The sequence below is a fragment of the Aptenodytes forsteri genome, unplaced genomic scaffold (assembly GCF_000699145.1).
Source record: "Aptenodytes forsteri isolate BGI_AS27 unplaced genomic scaffold, ASM69914v1 Scaffold84, whole genome shotgun sequence".
Classification (NCBI taxonomy): Eukaryota; Metazoa; Chordata; class Aves; order Sphenisciformes; family Spheniscidae; genus Aptenodytes; species Aptenodytes forsteri.
This window is the reverse complement of record NW_008795492.1, coordinates 3100026-3122559: the sequence shown is the minus strand read 5'-3', so window position 1 is coordinate 3122559 and position 22534 is coordinate 3100026. Positions and strand designations below refer to the sequence as shown.

The following is a 22534-nucleotide window of genomic DNA, read 5'->3' as shown; positions in this document are numbered from 1 at the left end:
CTGGTTAGGGGAGCGAGCTTCTGTATCTTCTGACTTAGACCTTGTCTATATATGAAAAGTCACACTAGCTTATGTAATTTAAATTCAGCATAATTATGTCCAACTCCTAATAGATACATTTGTCTGCCTATTTCACATTTAAATTGGTTTAATTTGCATAGAAAAATTAAAAACTAAGCTAATCTCATGTAAGGATAGAGTAAAATTGTAAGTTTGTACTTTTAATTTGATCTTAGTTAAGCTGCAGCAATTTGTCTTACATAACCAAGATCTTTGATAATCAATTAAAAGGTAAATAATTACTTCTGTTTAGAAAAATAAGTGGTGATGCAGTTATGTAAATAATGAGCAAATATTGCAGATATTTGCATTGCCTGATTTTTCGTGGCATTTTTCTCTTTTGTATGGCTAAGTGAAAAAGGCCATAACGCGCTCAAGCTACTTCTTTAGTTTCTTTTTATTTTTTCTCACTCACACCTTTTCCCACTTCCAGCAATGGTCCTGGATCTCTGAATTTTGTCAGACATTAGATATATTACTGAGATCTCCAAACACATCAAGATTGATTTCCTCACTGAAGAGTAAATTGTATTACTGTTGCATATGAACACCACCCCCACTGTAAAAACTAAGCAAGAAACCAGCCTCACAAGGACTGTGCCTATGACAGATCTGAGATGGATTTTGCTTTTGTTTATGCCATGTTATATGTAAAATGTTCAACTCTTTATTTGTTTCTTATAGAAGATCATACAGTATGTGAAATGATTAATTCTGTAAATATGGTTACATTAAAGTTGCTTTAACTAATTTAGTCCATAGTCCCTTTCTAGGGACTTCTCAACTGTTGTCTGGAAACTGGACTTGAAAAGAACAAACCAGGCTTTCATCTGTAAATCCCCATCAGCAAAGTTGAGCAGAAAGCTGGCAAACATACAACGAATGTCTGATTGCATGTGTTTTGTGTGGCAGTGACAGTGTGGGAGACCCGCTGTTTGTATTTGTCCTGATGAAATAATGGTTTGCAGGGTTTTGCCTGAGAATTTCTTATGTATGCCTAGGAGTTAAATGCTAACAGTGAAAGCCAGCCTCTTTATCTAATGTTTTAACCTCTTTAAAATGGTCTTCTTTCAGCATGCAGGCTTACACATGGGAACATGTACCAGTATTGGGTGGGGGAAAATACCGTTGTGGCAAATATGTAGGAAAAAAAAGCATTGATGAAACCAAATTGTTCGGTTGTTCAAAAGGGCTTTTGGCAAGTCTTGAAGCAGTCCTCATTCTTGCATACTGACTAGATTACAGGTTTTGTAATACCAGTGTCCTATGCCCCAGTGTGAGTGACCTGGTGCTAGTATAGTGCAGAAACAGGTTTTTTCACTTCTGATTTTCAAAGCAGAAAAGATTCAGAAGAGCAATATTGAGCATGGTTTTGTAACAAATATTTTATCAAGAAAAGCATATTTATAGTATTCTGATGCCAACTACTTCAAAAATCAACTGTGAATCTCAGGAAGTTCATCTTTCTTCTTAACCAGCCCCTATAAATATTTTGTGGACTTTAAAAAGGGAAAGAGACATTTTGGAGTTCCAGGGTGGATTTATATGTGACCTTGGGTACATGACTCAACTTTCCTCTGCCTTGGTTTCACCAGCTGTAAAATGAGCTGTTAACACATTGGAGGAGGTAGTTACGTGTTATGAAGGTTAATTGCTATTTGTAGAGTATACTGAGTTTTCAGATGAAAAGTGCTATAGAAGTGCCTTTTGCATTGGCTTCTGTATAAAATCGGTAAGGTTAATTGCTATTTGTAGAGTATACTGAGTTTTCAGATGAAAAGTGCTATAGAAGTGCCTTTTGCATTGGCTTCTGTATATAAATCGGTAAAATAGGATTTAAAGATATCACTGTCATGTTTGCAAAAAGAGTAAAGAATTAGAACTGCAAAATTGCCAAATGAACGCTAAGTAAAAGAAGGGCTTTAATTCTGAGTGTTATTCTTTGTGTTCCCTCCCTCCAATCTTGGCAGCTAATTACACAGATCTTCTTAGTTTCAATATTTTTGTAAGGTTTTTACTTCTTTAAGGTAATGCACCCACAAATTTAGTTACTGTTGTAGCTGTTCATCTGGAAAAAATGTTGAAATATGAATTTTTTCCAACCTAAAGTGTGTGCCTGGGAGGGGGGAGAACTTGGGGGTTTGTTCCTGCTGTGCATGAAATTAATAACTGAAAAAACATAGAAACAGTGTAAGGATCAAAAGCAGGACTCCTCCCTCACTCCCAGCTGAATGCCTTAACTATTAAGTTAGAGAGATGTTTTCTCTTCCTTTGTCTTTCTAGACTAATAAATCTTGAATTTTCTTCTGCTCCACAGCACAAGTTCATCAGGATGTGAATCTGGGTGGGGACCATCCTAGCAGAAGCTGGGATGCACCTTGCTGGGTAGGGAATGTAGATTTAAATTCCACTCAGCTGGAGCAGTTGTACAACCATGAGCCTATCATCTAAAAGGTGGATCGCTCCACTCCTCACTCTTATCTGAATCCAACAATGCCTTAAAGTGACCACGACTGTCTGTTTTATTTTGATCTTGACTTTGCCAGTATCGGTGTCAAATGTCTTGGATTGGAACCCTTGTCTTATTCCTTGAATTTTGATTTTGAAAGGAGATGGCCTACTAAGCTGCTTGGGATAGCAAGGTCTTGGGAATGCCTAGGAAGAAAATTTCAGTGAGTTTAGGCTCATTTAGATGAGGTGGCCAGAAAGGAATGGGTTTTTGATGGTATGTTTTGATTCAGGTTTCACCATTCTGCCTAAATCTGTCACTAACAGAGGCAAGCTTTGTTCTTTCGCTGATTGATGATTGGCTATGACCAAACTTGGAAGTGTCACATATTTCTTCATAATCCACAGTTATATAACAAAAGCATATAAACCAGTGAGTCTCTTATAGACTAAATACCATGAATAAAAACATGTTTTCTTGAAAATCAGTGGCAAAAATCCTTGTGGCTGTAATAGGGCCAGGATTTCTCAGTGTGCTTATTTGAGCACATGTGTATGTTACCTGTGCTGAGAGGTGGCCCTAAAGCTATGTAATATTGTTCTGCTCCCTAAGTTAAGTAGTCTTCAGGGTGGCTGTGTAACAACTTTTGGCATGGAGTTATGTGAACATGCATTAGCATTGTGTAATGCTTTCTTTTTATTGTAAAATATTGCAGTTACAAGCATTTCTGTGTAGAAAGTACAGCTAAATAAGGAGGTCTTGGGTAATTCTGAAGCAGTATTTTTTTACTCTTTTCCTCGTTGACAATCCTCTTATCTTTGTGGGTCCATAAAATGGCTCTGAATTCTTGCACCACTTCTTACAGCTATGGGAGAAGTGTAGAATCCTGAAAGACAATTATGTCCTACAGCTTTTGTGAAAGTAGGCACCTAGGAGTGGGAAGAAACCTCTGAAGTGAGAGAGGAGAATCCACAAAGGAGTGAGCCCTTATAAAATCTCTAAAGACATTTAAAAAGAAACCAACCTTCAGTGAGAGCTTGCAGTCACAGTCAGAAGATACAAAAATATATAGGGAACCCTGTTTCTCAGTAGATATTTCACAGAATTGTTTGTTATCTGAACATATTTTAAGAACTACTTTGTGAAACGCAGAGCTTTATTCTAGCCACAAAAAGACTGTATTTCAAATTTAGGGCTAGATACAGAAAGCAAGTCAATGGGACAGGATAGCAGTGAAATGACTACAGTGACACACCAGGTAACAGCTAAAATACACTAACTGCCTATTTGTAGATGTTTTCTGTGTAACAGTAAAGCTATCCCTATGTAATATTTAACAGTTTATAACAAGGCTTTGCTTCTACAGCCGTGACTTTGCTGAGATGTTAGTGTAGTTACATGAAGCTATGGGAACCTTACATTTCTCTCTCTAAGTAATGAAAGTGAAAACTTAAGGAAAGACAAAAGGGTAGTGAATCCTGGCTCAAAGACAACACAACACTTTTGCCCAGGGAAATACTAGGATGCTGCCTTTGGTGGTGCTGCTGTTGATCCTGTCTGAATGAATAAGCGATTGCTTATTCATTTGCTTTTCTAAGCTGGCATCTAAGACAATATGTTCAAAAGCTTCCAAGATATAAGCCAGCTCTGTGTGAGAGTTTTTGCAGGACTTCATCTGAAAATCAAAAAAGTATCATTTCTACACTAGCACAAGTTTTTTCTTGGGTGAGGGGAAAAAACTAACATGGACTGAGATCAGATTAGCTGTCCCCAGGTATGAATTTGATCCAATAAATTCACTGAAAAGTGTGTTCCATCCAGTAAAACAAATATCTAATGACCTGTCTTTTGAATGAAGGGGTTCACCAGGCATCATGGAGCATAGAAGAATTTGCTTTGCATAGCATGAAGTCTACTGGAAAACAGAATACAGCTAGATGTTGCAGGTAGACACGATTCTGTTCATATAATGCCAGCAGCGGATAGAATGATATGATAGATCTGTATGTGGCCAAGAAGAAGGAAAGTAACTGCTTCATGGTTGGTCACTAGCTGTTCTCATCTCATGGGCACTGGAGTGGCTGTGTATAAGGTGGGGCAATTTTAAACCATACTAAATTCTAAGACAGGGCGAAGGCCATTTAAAATCATTTTTGCATCCTTCCTTCTCCATTCTTGTATTGAGCTCTGAGAATGCAGAATTCAGTCTGTGGGCTGCGATGCATTGATTTCTGTCCTAAATATTTGCCTTTCTTCCCCCCAAAGTTCTAACACCAGTCTGCCTTTATTTAAGACATTCTGAAAAGGAAAATAATATTTTACGTCTGTGGATTCTTTCTCATGATTTTTATTCCCTATTACTGATAGAGGTAAAGAAATTACTTTCATAATTTTGGTAGAACCTACTTTTTGTGGCTCTGTGTTACTGCTCTCCTGGCTCCCTTTACCACTTTATCTATTTGCTCATTTCTTATAGTGATCTGGAGGGAGACCAAGCGTGAAAAGACATATCATATCAGCTTTTCCTTCTGTGGACATTGTTTGAAAGGAGCTTGTCCACCTCCAGATACAAGACTGCGTTTTGATTTCCCAGTGAAATAAAATTCTACTTTCATGCTATGAGACATGATGAAACATAAGTATGTAGGCCCAAACGTTTCTTCTCTTCTATTGATTGCTTTCATGACAGTTTCTGAAAGGCTGGAGAGGCCAGAATATTTCTGGGTTTTGAAACGCATTAGGAATGGTTTAGAATAGGGATGTAATTAGACTTGGTAAGTAGAGCCTCCAGTCTCAGCAATGTTCTCTTTATCCACTACAGGCAGCGAAGGCTGCTGCTTGGCTGGGAATGCTGAGGCAGAATTTGATTAACTCCTCAGGCACCAGACATCATGTGTGGTACCTCATGTACAGGGTTGCAGTTCCCTGGAACGTAAGAGTAGCCACATGTCTGTGAGCAGAAGCACCCCTCTTCTGACAACGTGCCAAAAAAGCACGGCACTGCAAAGTCTTTTTTTTCTTTTTCTTTTTACAAATGTTTATTTACTGTGTAAGTTTAGGAAGGTTTCTCTTTGGACATGTAAAACAGCTTTTCCATTTGGGCTTTGTATACTTGACTGCATTGATTTACGTAGTATTAAATTGCAATATTTATGATTCAATTTTGCAAAGTGCTGCATTGATATCATGATTTGGTTTTGGTCAAAATACTCAACACACACACATTGTACCTAATGTAGAGACTAATGACATGCAGAATACTTGTATCTAACCAGTGTTAAGAAAAACAGAGCTTTTCTGATGTACCAGAATCAATAAGTTCTGTCAACCTGGAAACAAATGGTGGCTACATCATGTTATTGTAAATGTTTTCAGGAGACCTGAAATCTGTTGCATGCAGATAGACGAAGATCACACTACTTTATTATATCCTCAAGTGACTTAACATTTTAAATTAAAGCATCAAGATGTTAAATTGCTGGTTCAGTATCGTGCAATGAATGATAAACTTGAGAAGGAAATAAGATTGCCATTTCTATTCTTGAACCAATGGATGAAATTGTAAAAGAAGTCTAAAAGAATTATGCATTCAAATCTCTGACTTTTCTTTGAAAATGCAGCCAGTGGCTGTCCTGTAACTGTAAACATGTTTTTTCATTATTTTTTTCCTAAAGACCTCTAAGCTCATGTCCTTTCACAGCATCTACAATGGCAAATAAATATGAAAAGTTCTACTGTGAAATACTTATTTCATTTTATCTCATTTAGGCATATTTATCAGTTTGAGTTTTACTGGAAACCTTATATATGGTAAGAAAACTTGCCTTTTGAAATAGAAACTATCTAAGGAGTCATGCTGTCATGCTTAACTTCTGAATAAAGCATGACTGCAGCATAAACTGATTATAGGAAATGAGGCTTTGGCTTGCTTTCTAAAAATGCTGTCCAAAGCCAAAGAGGTTAACACTTAGGAGATTTGCTTAAAAGGCTTCTTCCACTTCTTCCTTCAGTAGTCTTGCTTGCTTTTTCACTGGGTAGTTTTTAATGCTTCTCAAGCAAATCAGGTAGGACAAATCTGATTGTGTCAAAAGTTTGCAGCAATGCTTCCATACATCAACAATAATATGAAATTGTTTGTAACCTTTTTGGTCAGTGAGGACCTTCAGTTTGTTTAAGGGCAGGGCTTCCTAACTATTCCAGGAGCACTACTTCATTGTACATATGCAGAAAAAGTGTGCAGTCATGTGCAATAACAGGCCCTACTACTGCGGTCAGAGTAATTCAGACAGTTCACACACAGCAATGTGCCTTGCTCCTGGGAGTGGACCACAAACCAGGTGGACTGTCCTGGCAGGCTGCACACTGAGTAGTATGTGGGTCACATTGGAAAAAATCTCGGTGTTCTGCAATGCGATTCAGCATCTAAAAAAGTGTGTCTGTTTTTCTTTAAGGTGTCTATTTATAGACACCTTTTCCTTAAGGTGTCTATTTATCTTATTTAATGTTGACTGAAAAAGCTGTTATATTCCTGACCACATTTATTTGTAATAACTGTTCTTAGCGTGAACCTAATTTCATTTTTTTCCCACATTGCTGTTGGCATTCTTCTGTGTGCTGAATTTCATTTTCAGTTTTAATACTTTTTATTGGATGCTTTTATTTCTTTTAGTATACTGCTGGTTATAACTCTTAAACATATGTCTGAATCAGCTACAAATCAACTACAAATACTCCTAGTTGTGATGATGTAGAAAGCTGCATGAGGACACAGAAGACCCAGTTCAGGTCTCTGAATACATAATTAAGATGTGGCTTTAGTGCTGAAATAAACTTGCGTTTTTCTGTCAACTGGTGTCATACTAGATTTACACCATTATTTCTGAATACAGGGTGAGGCCTGAAGGCTTTTTGAATTGTACTGGTTTAATGAAAAAAAAAAAGTCCCAGCAATGTAATAACTATTTTTTGCAGGAGTTATTTTTATTTGATCTGTTTCTTAACTGCTATAATTTTAAAGAATTTTTAGCAATCAATCCAGATTGAAGTCAATTTTTTTTTCCCAAAATTAGCTGTGGCATAAGTTGTTTCTATTAGAAAGTTATCTTTTCCTATTCTTTTTGCCAGAAGGAATCCTTTTCAAGAGAGAGTTATTAAGCAAGAGAAAAAAAATTCGGAAGTAATTCCATAGCTGTAATTGCACACATTCAGTTCTGGTTTTTTTCTTCTCCTTTCCTTCTCTTCCTGTCTCCCTCCTATTAGACTGTGTGGCATTTGTATTATTAAAGTCTTGTACATAATTGTCAGAGGTTTCCAAACCAGAGAAGTGTGTCAAACTGAAAAGAAAGTGTTCCCTGGCAATTGCCAAACTTGCACTGTCAGAAGAAAATCAGTTTCATAAGGTTTTCATACAGATTGGGCAAACCCAAAGGCAAAGCAGAACTAACGCCTGCTCTGAGCAGAACCCTCTGAGTAGCCTTCACGTAAAGCAAAAGCGTTTGTGACTGACAGACAGTCAAGGAAGAATCAGTAATGAAGCTCACTTCAATGAATATTTAATAGTGCGCACACACAAGACTTCTGCCATATGGGAGTGTTCAGCTCCCACCTCTACGTTTTTTTCCAGGAATTGCAATCAGCCATCACTTGTGAAAATGAGAACCACCAGCACTGAGCTGCAGATCTTCCTCCCCCGCTGTGGCAGGTCCCTTGCAAGGGAAGGTGAACTTTTCGCAGGAGCACTTTCCATAGACTAGAAAGCTTTGCAAACTTTCCACTATAAAAATTACCTATTGTACTTAATATTATCATTGGGATGGGACAGACTGATACTTTCATGGTGATTTTTTTGATGCTGTAGTATCATAGCTACTACATATCAGATTTTTTTTTTTCAGCTTCTCTTTTCCTCTTATCCTTCTTCAAATAAGCTGTCAGGGGAAGGACTTTGGGAAAAATTAACTGTGTGCATTACAAATCACATTATCGCTCTTCCTCCCTCCATGCCTGAAGCCCTGTGTTATTATAGTATGGATGTGTAGGAGTAAAGCAATGATCTCTGTGCCTTTTATCTGTGTAATTTCTCTCTTAAACACATTTACTGTCTTTAGAACATCCTTTGCAGAACTGAAATAGCAGACAGATAACTGCTGCTATTTATATTATATTGTTAATAAGGGATTCATTCCTGTCAGTTGTCTTACTAGTCTTCATTGGTATTCATGGGTAATTCTGAAGAACATCACACTACTGCTATTGACATATATCCATGTAGAAAGCTGGAGTATTAAAGCTTCTCTGGTTTGAGTTTTTGAGTTTGATTAGAACCAAAAAAAGTATTATTTGTTTACTTAAGTAAACTTGACTTGCAACAAAGTAATCCTCCTAACTGCTTAAAATTACCAAGCCAAACCTGAATGCATGTTCACGTCACAAACATTGTAAATGCAACAGACTTGAATGAAATAGTTTAAAGCTCTGTTGTCCACATGGAGGCAGATTCTGATGTACTTGAAGAAATAATACATTCATACAAAAATAACCCCGATGTGAATCAGTACAACTATGGGAAATAAAGTATGAGTATAGGAAAGTCTGTTTCTCACTGAGTTTGCTTCCCAAACCCCAAATTCCTAAATTTATTCCTGAATTAAGCATATTGATTGTAGAGGGATTTCAGAATTGTACTCTCTGGCTTCATTCCATTATTCTTGTTCTCTTTGGTCAGTTCTTGGGAAAATTTAAATCAAAGTCCTTCCTTAAAAAGCCACTTTTCGTTTTTACCTTTTGAGTTTTAAACAGAAAAAATCCTGGATCAGTCATTATAACCTGATTTATATTTGAATATTGTCAGCAGGAAATAAATAAAATGTGGTCCCCAAAAGCTTCTAGTTAGAGAAACTTCTAATTTAATTCAATAAAATTCTTTTCAAGACTTTTTCCCCAAAATTCATCCAAAGTTGATACTTTGAAATAATTTAGAACTTCACTTCCATGTGCTGAGTTTAGAACACTCTAAGCAATGCAGGTATTTAAAAATGGTGATGAACTCAAGACAGATTCTCAAAATCTCTGTTAATTTTTTGAAAAATATCTATGGGGGGATCTGGGTCACCAGTAAAGTTATAAGTTTTGATAATTTCACACCTCTGAGAACCACTTGCAGGATGTCACATGTTGAGCACCTGTATGAAACTCTTATTGCAAAAATATTGCCGTAAATGACCTGCACAGCTAACAGTCCAGGAGGAAAAAATGAATATGTTCAGAACAACCAGTGCAATTGATGTGTAGGCTCCATGGTTGGAACTGTAAAAGCCATGCTTCAGATTAAATGTAGACTTCAGCTGGAATCCCACAGTGTTTCTATTTATCTGCAATTATTCACAATTGTTTTCATATCTTTATGATTGACCTGTGCTCTTAAATAATCAATAAAAAAATTTGCATTGTAGAATGAGAAGTATATTTATATGTAGATATATCTTTATAGTGCAAAATAAAACAGTTACGGAGAAGGATGTTTAAGAAGGGTTGCAAGTGAAAATGCTTAATGTTGTTAGACTTTGTCTTCATGTGAGCTGAGCTTTGTTCTTTATTGGTTCGCTATTATTTAGTGGTATAGCCTAAGCATAAAGTTTTAACTCAAGCATGTCTTCACATCACTTAATATGTAAAAAATCTCATGTATAATTCATTAATGTTTCATAGAAATAGGTTTGAATAACCCATGCTTGATTTAGATTTACTAGTTTCCTTCCTGTGGCCATCACTGATATTAAGAGATGGAAATAAAGCTGGTTATTGTAAGCTTGTTACCTCTGAAGACTGCAATCTTCAAAGACAAAAGACAAGCAAAAGACAGTAAAAAAACCTGAAAGACTAGCATTCTCTAGCGGTCAACTGGACTCAGGTTACTGTTATTTTAGATCTGCCCATTGTGTGTTATAAAAAGGAGAAAATCACTTTTTGTTTCATTTTGATTAATTATCACATAATAAGGATTTTAAAAATCAACTAGTTTCCAGAGAATGAACCTAATTTTTAGTGGAAGGGTTTGAGTTCTCTATGATGTATAACTAAAAATGGATTGTGGAGTGGCATTTATAATCTGAACTTTTATCACTTTATTGGTGATGGTTTGATTTTCACTGTCTTAAAATACATGCTGGTAACAAGAAAAAATAGCTGTTTCTCCATTATAGGGAATCCATTGTAGGGAACGTGGGTGGAGAGAATATCAATTTCAAGAACAAGAATTAAGGATGCACGGATTTAAATTTGCTATTTTGGCATGAAAAATAGGTTAAGAATTTAATAGATCTTTATAAACATTCTTCATCCACCATAAAACCAGGTAGTGGACCAAATTCAGACAAAACAAATTTACTAGGTGTGAATCCAACCCAGAAAACTAAAAATCCTGAGATAAAAAAACTAAATGGACCTGAAGGTCAGATTTCCTTTCTTTCACAAGTTCAATATGTTGCTAAAGTCTTAAAAATGAGACAACGTAGATAGAAATGTTTAAGAGCATCTTATTTTGGTGTTAACACTGCTGCTTGTAAAAGGACTCTGCAATTTCCTCCCAGCAGCCTAGATGTCGCTTCTAAGACCAACATATCCCCAGAGAGGTACCTTTTCACAGCTCCGTTTATTTGCTAAAGGATGGCATGGGCAATGGCTGCTTGGATGTCTGATTACTTACAGCAGAATTCCCCAGCCTCAGAAAGAATATTACCCTGTGGATTTTATAGTAAAATGTTGTTTCTTTAAAAGGCTGTAAAAGAATGTCAGCGATACAGCTGATCTTGCTCAAGATACCGAGGCTTCGCACAAACAACGTATTTATAATTAAAATACGGCTACCTCACTGGAAGAAGAAATGAGTGTGCTGGATGATAAAATAGGAAAATATTTCGATCAAGACTCCCCAAGCATTTTTTATTTACCTATGACAGAGTGCCTGCAGGTATCAGAAGCCAATTTGGTAAATAACAGAGAAAACAAATGATTTAGTGGAAGCAAGAAAAGGTCTTGAAAGTCTGCACACACTGGGCAGGATGTGAAGTTTGGGGGGTGTCAGCAGAAGGCGTAGGTGGAACAAATGACAGTGACACTTCATCTGCTTGGGAAATGGGAAGGCTGAGACAACAGTGCTAGCAGGGGCGTTGGTAAAGTGAGGCTTGCTACTGAGTGCTTCTTGGCTTTTCTCCTGTGCCTGAAGGAGAAGCAAGGATTAAAGTATGAAAGACTTCTTTAACAAATGAACACTCAAAAGCTTCAAATTCTCCAGCCACACTAGGCTAAGTAAATAATAATAATGAAAAGATACCAAGCTTTTATGTCCTACTTCCTTGAGACAGATCTCTAGGTCCAGTGTTGAATCGGGCAGATTGCCTAGTCTAGCATTATCCATGACACTGAACATACCTCTAGATATATATCATGTCATTAAATGAATCGCTCTCTGGATATGACAAATGATGCATTAATCTGTACTTCCCTGTCTGTTTTCGTGGTGTTAAATCCAGGGAGCTACTCCCATGTCCCAGGTTTTTTTAATCCATTTTTGTGCAACTGCTTATGGAAGTAGTAACTGAAAACTTCTTTACTCTTTGAAATGAAAACACAATTCCTTTTTAAGCCTTCCAAAGAAACATGAATATTTACCTGTTAGTGTAACAGTGTGGTTGGTATAGGAAAGTAAAGTAACACAAACATATTGTGTTCAATAATTTTGTAGTTCTACTTTTTTCTAAAAGTTGACTGTAGCAACCTCTGTGAATGCATGGGCAGGCCTTTTTCCCTGTTGTGTATTTCCATTTTTCAAATTACCGTATTTCTTTCCAGCCCTCCCTGTCTTTGTACAGAGGCCCCTGAGGCAGAGCACAATGAACTATAGTGAACGGTACAGAATCTCATCTTCAGGTGAGATAGGTATCAGATTCTTAGGGGGCAGTTGTGAAGTTACTTCTATTCTCATAAGACAGATCTTGCATCAGCATAGAGTTACCATCATTTCTACGGAAATTGAAGATCTGAAGCTTAAGAGAAGGCACCACCAAATTTCACATCAGACAGGAGGATGCTTCAAAGATAGATAACACCTTAGACTTAATCTTATGGTGATCTTCCTCTTTGGATCCTTCTGTGTGTGTAGATGTAAAGGACAAACAAACCAGACAGTTTTCTCACATACTTCACCTTTTTGAGAGAGATGTTGCCTTATGCATTAGCGTGCTTGCGGCCACAATATTTTCTACATAGTAACAGTGACCAAAACAGGAGATATTTATTCTTTGAGTGTCATATTTGCAGAATCTCACTTTGGAGTTTTGCAGCTGCAAGCAGAGCTGGAGCACTGTCTAACATTTCCTTTGGGATCAAAGAACTGTGAAGCTTCAAGAAATGCTGGGAGCTGTAGACTCAGAGATGTGATGGTGAGTCTGCTGCCAATTGTATCCTCCTTCTAGCTTCACTATATCCAATCAGTTAGATCTGATTTCATCCCACGGAGACTACAACTCCCAGCATCACTGAAGGCTTTCTGGGTCTGAGTTTCAGGGAGGAATTCTGTCCATTGCATTTTATATTTTTTTGGCAAAAATTTTAACTGGCTGAGTTGTCTCATCTTAAAGTCATGCCCAATCAGCTCCTCAAAGGTTTGTGTGTGTGAGAGAGGGGAAGAAGAAAGTTTATGAAAGAAATATAAAATCATGTTAAACTGCAGAAATGCTTGTATTCTCAGTTTTTACATGTATGTCTGTGCACCTCTCCAGCAGCTGAGTGATCTTTCTCCCAGTCCTGCAGGGCTTTAGAAAGTTGGGCTTGGAGTATTTTTTAATTTGTGCAAGGAGTTCTAAAGAAAGTTAGTCACTTTGCACTCCCTGAAACTCAGGAAAGAAAATTAACTGTTACTGAGCCAGGCTCGCAGAACAATGTGAGTGACTGAATAAATATAACTAATACCTTATATTAGTATATACCATATATTAGTATATACCATCCACTTGTACCTTTAGGCTGTCAGGATTGCTTAAATGAGCAATAACCATTTAAGCATGGACTAAAAACATGGTTGATGAACTGGAAATAAGAATAACTTATGCAGAAAAACCTCTTTCTGCACTTTTCACATAAATAATCAAATACCGCAAAAGCATCAAAGGGAACCAGGATCATGTCATCTCAGGTGACCAAAAAATTGAAATATCTAAACGCTGGGTGTTTTATTGCCACACAACATTCAGTGACCACTTTTGATGGGATCAGTCTTAGAGCTTGTTAACCCTTTTCCCTCAGATACAGACTCTGACATTCCTTGGTGGGACAAATTTAGCACTGTTGAAAAATGATTCTCTGGCTCAAAAGTGGACAAATAATGGATGAACAGAGTGCACCTATCAGTCAGTCAGATAGGCTAGAGATGCTAGGAGATGGATTGCTTATCTATTCTTTCAGGAAGTGTGTGTTGCTCTATCTCGTTTCCAAGGGGTCCTCTACCTTCCACTGATTATTCCCTGGTGATGTATGTGTTAAGGTAGAAGGAGAGTAAAATTCTGCTGCAGTGAGGAAAACAGTAAGTAAATCTCAACTCACTATTACCTTGTTGTACTCCAAGCACTCATCTGACAACATAAAATAGGCACAGAATGTCCTTGTGTTATTCAGAGTTGTAAATGCGAGCAGACAGTAAGAGGAAAAGGTGAAGCTGGTCAGTACTTTAGGAATTCTGGAGGCTGCAACAAATAAAGAAATTCCTAACAAGAAATGAGGAAAATATCCTCTTCCATTGAGTGTGTAAGAGTTTGGCTGTGCAGTTTGAACTGATTCACATAAAAATATTTTGCTTTTTAAATAAAATACATCCACATTGGCCTTTCCAACTCTGTTCTCCCCTTTTGTGCTGAATCAGACACTGCAATGCACGTGTTGCATTGCAGACATGCACAAACAGTCCAACTTCAAATTGCACTCTGCTAAGCTATATGATTTGGAGTCTAGGGTGTAGCTTTAAAATAGCTTCCTAGGGATCAGCTTGGCCTCACTACCAAGGTATTGGTCATTCTCATTCAGTAACACAATGCAAATTAATAGCAATGGCACTGTTGTCTCTTGTTTTCATAAGTGCTTGAGTCTTAGGTACTGAATTTAATGCAGGTGCCGAACACGAACCAGAACAGAGATTACTGTGACTCACTACTTTTCCATGAACTGAATTTTCACAGCAGCCAGTCACTGAGGGATGAGTAGCTCGCTTCTAAAATTAGACAGCCAAATTTTTAGGACATCTGTAGTTCAGAAGAAAGCAGCTGTGTGGAAATTAATTTAATACTGCCTCTGGAAAAGCATCACTTTTTCAGTTATCTAAACTTCTTACCACTTATAGCCACATTATGGTGAGTGATATTAATGTACTATAGTTACAGTTGCTACAAAGCAATAGGAATGCTTCTTCCTCCACCCCCACCCTCCATTAAAGTAGATAATTAAGCACAGTGGACTACACCCAAACAATGGGATCATGCAGAGTAAGAGGCACTTAAATGAATATGGTTTGCCTCAAACACATGGAGAAATATAGAACAGTGGTGGGTTGACCCTGGCTGGAAGCCAGGTGCCCACGCTCTAACACTCCCCTCCTCAGCTGGACAGGGGAGAGAAAATATAATGAAAGGCTTGTGGGTCAAGATAAGGACAAGGAGATACCGCTCAGCAATTACCATCACGGGCAAAACAGACTTGACTTGGGGAAATTAGTTTAATTTATTACTAATCAAATCAGAGTAGGATAATGAGAAATAAAAACTAAATCTTAAAACACCTTCCCCCCACCCCTCCCTTCTTCCCAGGTTTAACTTCACTCCTGATTTTTCTCTACCTCCTCCCCCTGAGCGGCACAGGGGGACGGGGGAATGGCGGTTGGGGTCAGTTCATCACACGTTGTCTCTGCCACTCCTTCCTCCTCAGGGGGAGGACTCCTCACACTCTTCCCCTGCTCCAGCATGGGGTCCCTCCCATGGGAGACAGTCCTCCATGAACTTCTCCAATGTCAGTCCTTCCTATGGGCCACAGTTCTTCACAAACTGCTCCAGTGTGGGGGGTGCAGTCCTTCAGGAACAGACAGCTCCAGTGTGGGTCCCCCATGGGTCACAAGTCCTGCCAGCAAATCTGCTCCAGCACGGGCTTCTTTCTCCACATGTCCATAGGTCCTGCCAGGAGCCTGCTCCAGCACGGGCTTACCACGGGGCATCCACCTGCTCCAGCGTGGGGTCTTCCATGGGCTGCAGGTGGATATCTGCTCCACCGTTAACCTCCATGGGCTGCAGGGGGACAGCCTGCCTCGCCATGGTCTTCACCATGGACTGCAGGGGAATCTCTGCTCCGGTGCCTGGAGCACCTCCTCCCCCTCCTTCTTCACTGACCTTGGTGTCTGCAGAGTTGTTTCTCTCACATATTCTCATTCCTCCTGCTATGGGGATCAGTAAATTTGACTCTGAATGTTAGCATAAGAAAAATGCCATCGCTCTGACATATGAATACCATGTCAGGATGAACTCAGTCTATGTCTATTTGTTCAAAGGATATTGTCAGGTTAAAAGTATATTGGTGGGCCTGATGTAGGCCAGTTGCTATTTCCTCTCAGAGCTGTCATAAAGCCAGTATGAACTCTGCAATGTGCGGCCTGGCTAGCTTGATGTCAGTGTGGTCACAAACCCAGGCCTGGCTGGCATCATGGAAAAACTGCTTTGTGATTTTGGGATGTACTCAAGAGGTGCCTCTTGGGAGGAATCATGGCCTTGAGAGTCTGTAAGTGGTTAAAAACTGAGCGTATTTATCTGTTGCTCCATACGTCCAGACAGAAGGTGTGAATGTGTAACAGTTTCAAAATCTCTGAATTGCTGAAAAGTTTGGATAACAATGCAGCACTTTTGTACTTTTCTTGTGAAAATTCATTTGAATGTAAAGCTTGGCTAATGTGGTCTAAGACCAGTAGATCTACAGGGAAAAAAAGAGAGAGGGCATAGGAAGGATAGGGGAAAAGCACAGGAAGATGGTGCAATCCTCCTGGAAGAAAATGTCCCTGAAAGTTATGTTTAATTTAATTTAAGATTCTGAGAGGCATTACACAACTTCTGGAGCTGAAGTGCACAATCTTTCAAGGTTATTTAATTGTATGTTTATAATCTAACTGCTTTAAAAACTTGTACTCAGACACCCAAGTAATATCTAAGTTCTAATTAATTTTTTTTAAAAAGTACTTTCAGTGGCTCTTGGGCAGATGAGAGAAGTTTCTTTTGGGTGTTTCTTCTCTCATTTTATTATGCTTATGTACCTTTTAGCTTTGATGATTGGCTTGATCTAAATTGACATCTGAAAAAGAAGCCTGATATCAGTGCATAAATCTGTGATAATCACCACATCATTACACAGTATCACCTTTTGAAGAAGGAATTATAAAGCTACTCTGTATTCAAAATTCAGCAGCAAGTTATTAACCCTTGTCTGTTATAAACAGATTAAAAAATGTCACTTGTGAGAAACAAAAATGGCAAGCTAAAGCAAAGCTAAACTATTTGAGATGGGGCTTCAATGTACATTTTGTTAGAGGTCTGCTATCCTGAAGTTCGGATAAAGGAATGTCAGTTTGTGATGAAAAATTTTTCTGGCATGATGAATACTAGATTCTTAAGTCAGAATGTTCTCAGCTGTTCTGCTGTTTTTCTCAGCCAGATAGCTCTGTCTGGAAATAGGCAGTGTGATACTGCTCTAAATTCATGGGGAAATGATGTTAACATCCATATGTGTAAGCTGAGCAAGGGGTGGTGAGAAGCTGTTTATGAATAGACTCCCCCAGTTCTTAATTTATTATTGTCTAGAAGGGGCCTGAAATGTAAGGTGACAAAAGCTTTCTGTCTTCACATGGTGTGCAGCAGGTTTTTATAGCCCATGAAAATTATTATCGATTTGTGCTTCCAATATGAAAATTATGTTGAAATTTTTACCCGCTATTGTCCTTTTCCCTCCACACAACTGTTTCTTTGAGGATGTTCCCGCATTTGCTTAAAATAATAGTGTATGACATTAATCAGTCACAGAAAATAGCCACCACCGGGATCTTTATTAGGAGCTTTATGGTTCACTAATTGTTTGAAATCATAAGGCCTCAGAATATTCCTTTAGTGACCTACTAATGCACATCCTGCAGAAAATGTGAAAGCTCTCACTTTGGAAGCGTACAAGCATCTTCTCTTTTTGGAAGTATTTAGCAGGTGTCTAAACTATATGCTTTAAATTTGCAACATATCTGATATTTTTCTCTCTCATTTGTGCAGATAGGTATGGAAAATACATACTGAAATGTATAGGTAGGCATAAAGAACTAGGGCTGAACACTATGCATACAACATAGGTGAAACTTGCTGAAAAATGGTGTACAGTAGGTATGGTGTGTTTTTGTATGCATATATAGACACACGTGCATATGATCACCAATTCCTACATGTAATTTTCTTACCACTAATTGTAGTCCCCCTGTTAATTTTTAATGCATTTCCGACTAACATGATATTCTATATTAAATTCTATCATGAAGTAGTCCAGATGAACAAGGCTTTGTTTTTAACTTGCAGCAGAATGTCAGCTGACAACAGCAAATACAACATACTGATCTAAAGGAGAAGTCATGCATCAAGTTGCTTGCTTACCGACTGCCTTTAGAGAGGCGTACTTGTTAAGCTCTTTGCCTGGGGGCTGTTGCTCATATGGGTTTGTGATCTGTCCCAGGCTGGGATATGAATGTTGATGTGCCATCTGAGGAAGGAGGGGAGATGTTGGCATGACATTATTCATCTGTGGTGGATCTGTATAAAAGAAAATCGACAACCATTAAGAAAAAAATAAATCAGTCTTAAGGTTTTAACATCATTACCCAGTACAGATTAGGGTATGTCATGAGATTTAATGCAACAAAACACTATTTACTATGAAGTGGGAGTTAGAGTACAGCAAACCTGTACTTCAAAGAGTTAATGGCATGATTAAAGGCTGACGAATGATTGCAGCAATACATGCTGACTTTTGTATAAAAAAGATCTTTGAACGAAAAAATAGGTTTTCAAAACAATTGAACACCACCACAAAGACTGAATTTGCTGCAGCATTAGGATGCAAACCAAAACTTGAAGTTTTTTCCAAGGTAGCTTGAATACAAGGCAGTAGTATCACACTGTCTGATAGCCAGGCTAACTTCAATTGGCTCAGGCAGGCTGCTCCATATATGCAGTTACACTGCTTTTAATACCAGAACTAGCTTGGTTATTTGCACAGCATTATGTTGTGTTCTGTAGACATGCCCCACAGTGTAGAATGTGCAATTTTGGCTCATGACTGTCATTAGGTAATTTTTTCAAAGCTCACACTTTGTCCTTAGGTATTCTCCTTTTCCCTGACAGTAGGTATCACAATATCATACCAAGATAGGATTTTCTGTAGCAGACATACCTAAAAGCAGGAGCTAATTACTGCTTATGTACAGTTTTATACCAGCACTCACCCCATATCCATTCTGTAGTTGATTTCTTCCTTTATAGTTGAGAATACAGCCTGGATACTTTTCTTTCTAAGATATACCATAATTTATTAGTTGTTTTTAATGTTTGATTCCAGCCTCTAAAAAGTTTGGTCAGAATTGTATGCCGCACTCAATTTGCAAACCTAAATTTCAACAGATTTCAACATGCTCAGCATATCTTTTTTGCTGAGTCTTTCTCCAGGCTGTGTGTTTTGAGATATTTAGAGCTGATTGTCAATCCTAGAACCTTATCATGGCTTCTGAAATCACAGATGAGTGCATTTTTCTCCTGCAATGAAACCATGGTGCTGAATTGGTGACAATATAGTAACTCCCACAGCATCAAGCACAGGCTTTTGATCATGTAGAAAGAAAGCTGGGCAGTGAGGGGAAAGAAGGCTTATTATGATAGAGAGAGTGGACCACCCCCCAAGTGCCCCCAGGATCTGGCAGGCACCAAATATCCCTGCAGTTTGCCAGGATTTTAAGGGAATTGAGCCACTTGGCTTCCCACAGCTCATTAATGAAGCTCAGTGGATGAGCAGGAGCTCTGAAGCCAGTCAACAGATTTACTGCTGGGAGAGGAAAGGAAAGCTAAGGCATTTTTTAACTTTCTTCTTCTTCACCATAGCTGCTGCCTGGTGCAGTCTCTGCTGTTCAGACTGAGGCTGCCCCTGCCTCTGCAGAGCAGTGTAATCACATCCTCCTACCACATACACGTGTAAACAAGTTGTGAGGGCACCTTGAGGCAACTCAAGAAAAATGGTAGAAGTGCTATCATCTAAAAACAGTATGATTCTTCTTGCTGTTACTGGTAATTAATAGGGAACAAACTGGTTGTAGATAGTAGGTAGAGCTGAATGAGAAATTATTTTCCCATAACAAAAGAGTTTTTCAGTAAGTATTTTTTTTTCTTTTACCAAACAAATGAAATCTGAAGTTGGACTTTTTTTTGCAAATACCGCGTCAGATCAGGAGAAACATTTTGTCATGATTTCAAAATTTTATATATATATATAAAATAAGTTGGCTCACTTTTAAAAAGAGAAACTTTATTTTGGATTGAAAACCAGAAACTTTTCTGTTCCAGAATTTCCAAAAAAGTATTGGAACACTTTTTGAATCTTTTTTCATAGGTTTACCTTGAAAGGGTAAGTTTGTTAAGTCAACCCTTTCACAGAAACAGTTGTTATTTTAATGAATTGCTGTTTTCTAATAAATAAAAGCTCTTGGTAAGTTTCTGTTCAGCTATAGTACTGGCATGTCTGATATAACTAAGTGGAGTGACTAGATCAGGAGAAACATTTTGTCTTGATTTCAAAATTTTATATATATATATAAAATAAGTTGGCTCACTTTTAAAAAGAGAAACTTTATTTTGGATTGAAAACCAGAAACTTTTCTGTTCCAGAATTTCCAAAAAAGTATTGGAACACTTTTTGAAGGTTTTTTCATAGGTTTACCTTGAAAGGGTAAGTTTGTTAAGTCAACCCTTTCACAGAAACAGTTGTTATTTTAATGAATTGCTGTTTTCTAATAAATAAAAGCTCTTGGTAAGTTTCTGTTCAGCTATAGTACTGGCATGTCTGATATAACTAAGTGGAGTGACTCTTAGAGTAAGAATGTGCAAAATCCTATTCTGTTCCCATTCTGTCTCTAGAGTACAGCTGAGGAAAGCCTCTTACTCTAATGGCTTGAACCATAAAATAGCTGACCACTCTTTCCAAACCATCCATATCTTCCAAATGTCTCTCTTTTATGGTTGCATCTATAAGTACACTTTTGAGGAGGAATGCTAGCACAGCCCTATTTCAATAACAGGGCAGCTCTAAAGATACCAGTGTGGGTGGGACATTTAACATAAGGAAGGCATCAACCTTTTACCACTACATTCACTAATTTTTTTCTGAGTAGATCTAAATCAGCACTTCATAGATGCTACTACCACGAAGTTCCCTTGTGGCAATTCTTATTATTCAGTCTGTCAAAACATCATGATTTCACTGTGATGAAAGTATTGTGAGCACCAGTATTTCTATGCTCACTGCCAAAGTGACTTGCAGCTGTGGAGACTTGCAAAAACAATGTAAATAAGGTGTAGTTAACCAGGACTGTTTTTCTACCTCTGCCTCTTACTTAGACCTATCATTTTTACTCAGTTATCTCTTTAAATGTAGTGAAGAAAGTTACCCCAGAAATGTACTGGGGAAAATTAATTAGGTGTACTTGGTTTTTGTTCAGGTGTTCAGTGGCAGACTATATTGTTACTAGGTTGCTGGTTTACTAATGTTGCTGCAGTTTGGTGCTTTGAGTGTTTATGAAGATGTAAAGAAATATGTTTTCCATTTCCAGATAATCTTTGACTTCTCTTTTGTCTTGTTAAAAGCCCAGAACTCTCCTGAATTATGAATTTCAAGCAAATTAATGACAGTCATTCTTTCACTGCTGCACTGACTGCACAGTGCCCCTCACTCATACCCAGATGCTTACACAAGACTAAGTCATCACATAGAAGACACAGTTCAAATTATTCATTCAGATGGCCATTTGCACAAAGTAAATTAAGCAAAAGGCCAAACTCTGGCAAAGTACATTGAACTATATTGAAGAAAGATTCCCATTTATAGAGAGACTCACATTGGAATGGACTCCTAGGGCCTAAAAGGAAAATCGCAGCTTGATATATACATCTGTCTAAGTCTGAATCATACTAAATTTTAGTCTAACTGGCCGTAATTGGTGAACGTTGCATTTGTTTGCAAGCTCGCTAAACTGTGTGTGATCTGATTCCTTATCTTTGGGTTTCTAGAAATAAGTGAGCAAATGGGACACTTACGTTGTTTTCTCCACACATAGTTAATGTAATGATGATGGGTAAATTCACCTATATTTGGGTGCTATTTAGGAAATGTTCGTAATTGAAGTAACAACGGTGTAATGCAAATACTGCAGCAGGCACGGTGATGGGGAGTGTAAGTCTAACCACTGGGGGGAGCCCAGGCCTAGCCGTGAGCAACTAGGAGGTTTTCAACAGGACTTGCTTTGCCTGCTCTGGGGCCATCCACACTTAAAACTGAAAAAGGCACTGGCCTCGGCAATGTTGTTTTATGCTTGTAAATACTGCTTCAGTCTCAGCAATACTGAATAGGGATTCTCGCAGGAAGTAAAGAAATTTGTCTACAACTACTTCACAAGATCTCAATGTGAAATTTGAGGTTTTTCAATTTGAGATTTTGACTTTTTTTCCTGAAATTGGAAAAAAATAGTAAGTGTTCAATTTTGGGGAGCAAATAATAATCTATTGGATTATTCAAAATATTTTGGGATACAAGGGATTGGTTTCAATTGGAAGAAAGTTTAACCAGAAAAATCCTTACCAGCTTTATCACTGACCTCTAGTGCCAAGTTAAATCCTTTATACTTATAAACCAGATATTCTGTGATTGGTATTT

General features: G+C 38.0%; 1 protein-coding gene across 1 annotated transcript in view; it reads right to left on the bottom strand.

The window, feature by feature from the left end:
* Positions 1–22534, bottom strand: part of SHISA9 (shisa family member 9) — a 198016-nt gene that overhangs the window by 2423 nt on the left and 173059 nt on the right. The window contains exon 3 of the mRNA XM_009281644.2: positions 18217–18372. Coding sequence (XP_009279919.1) covers positions 18217–18372 — 156 coding nt within the window. The remainder of the gene's footprint in view (positions 1–18216; positions 18373–22534) is intronic.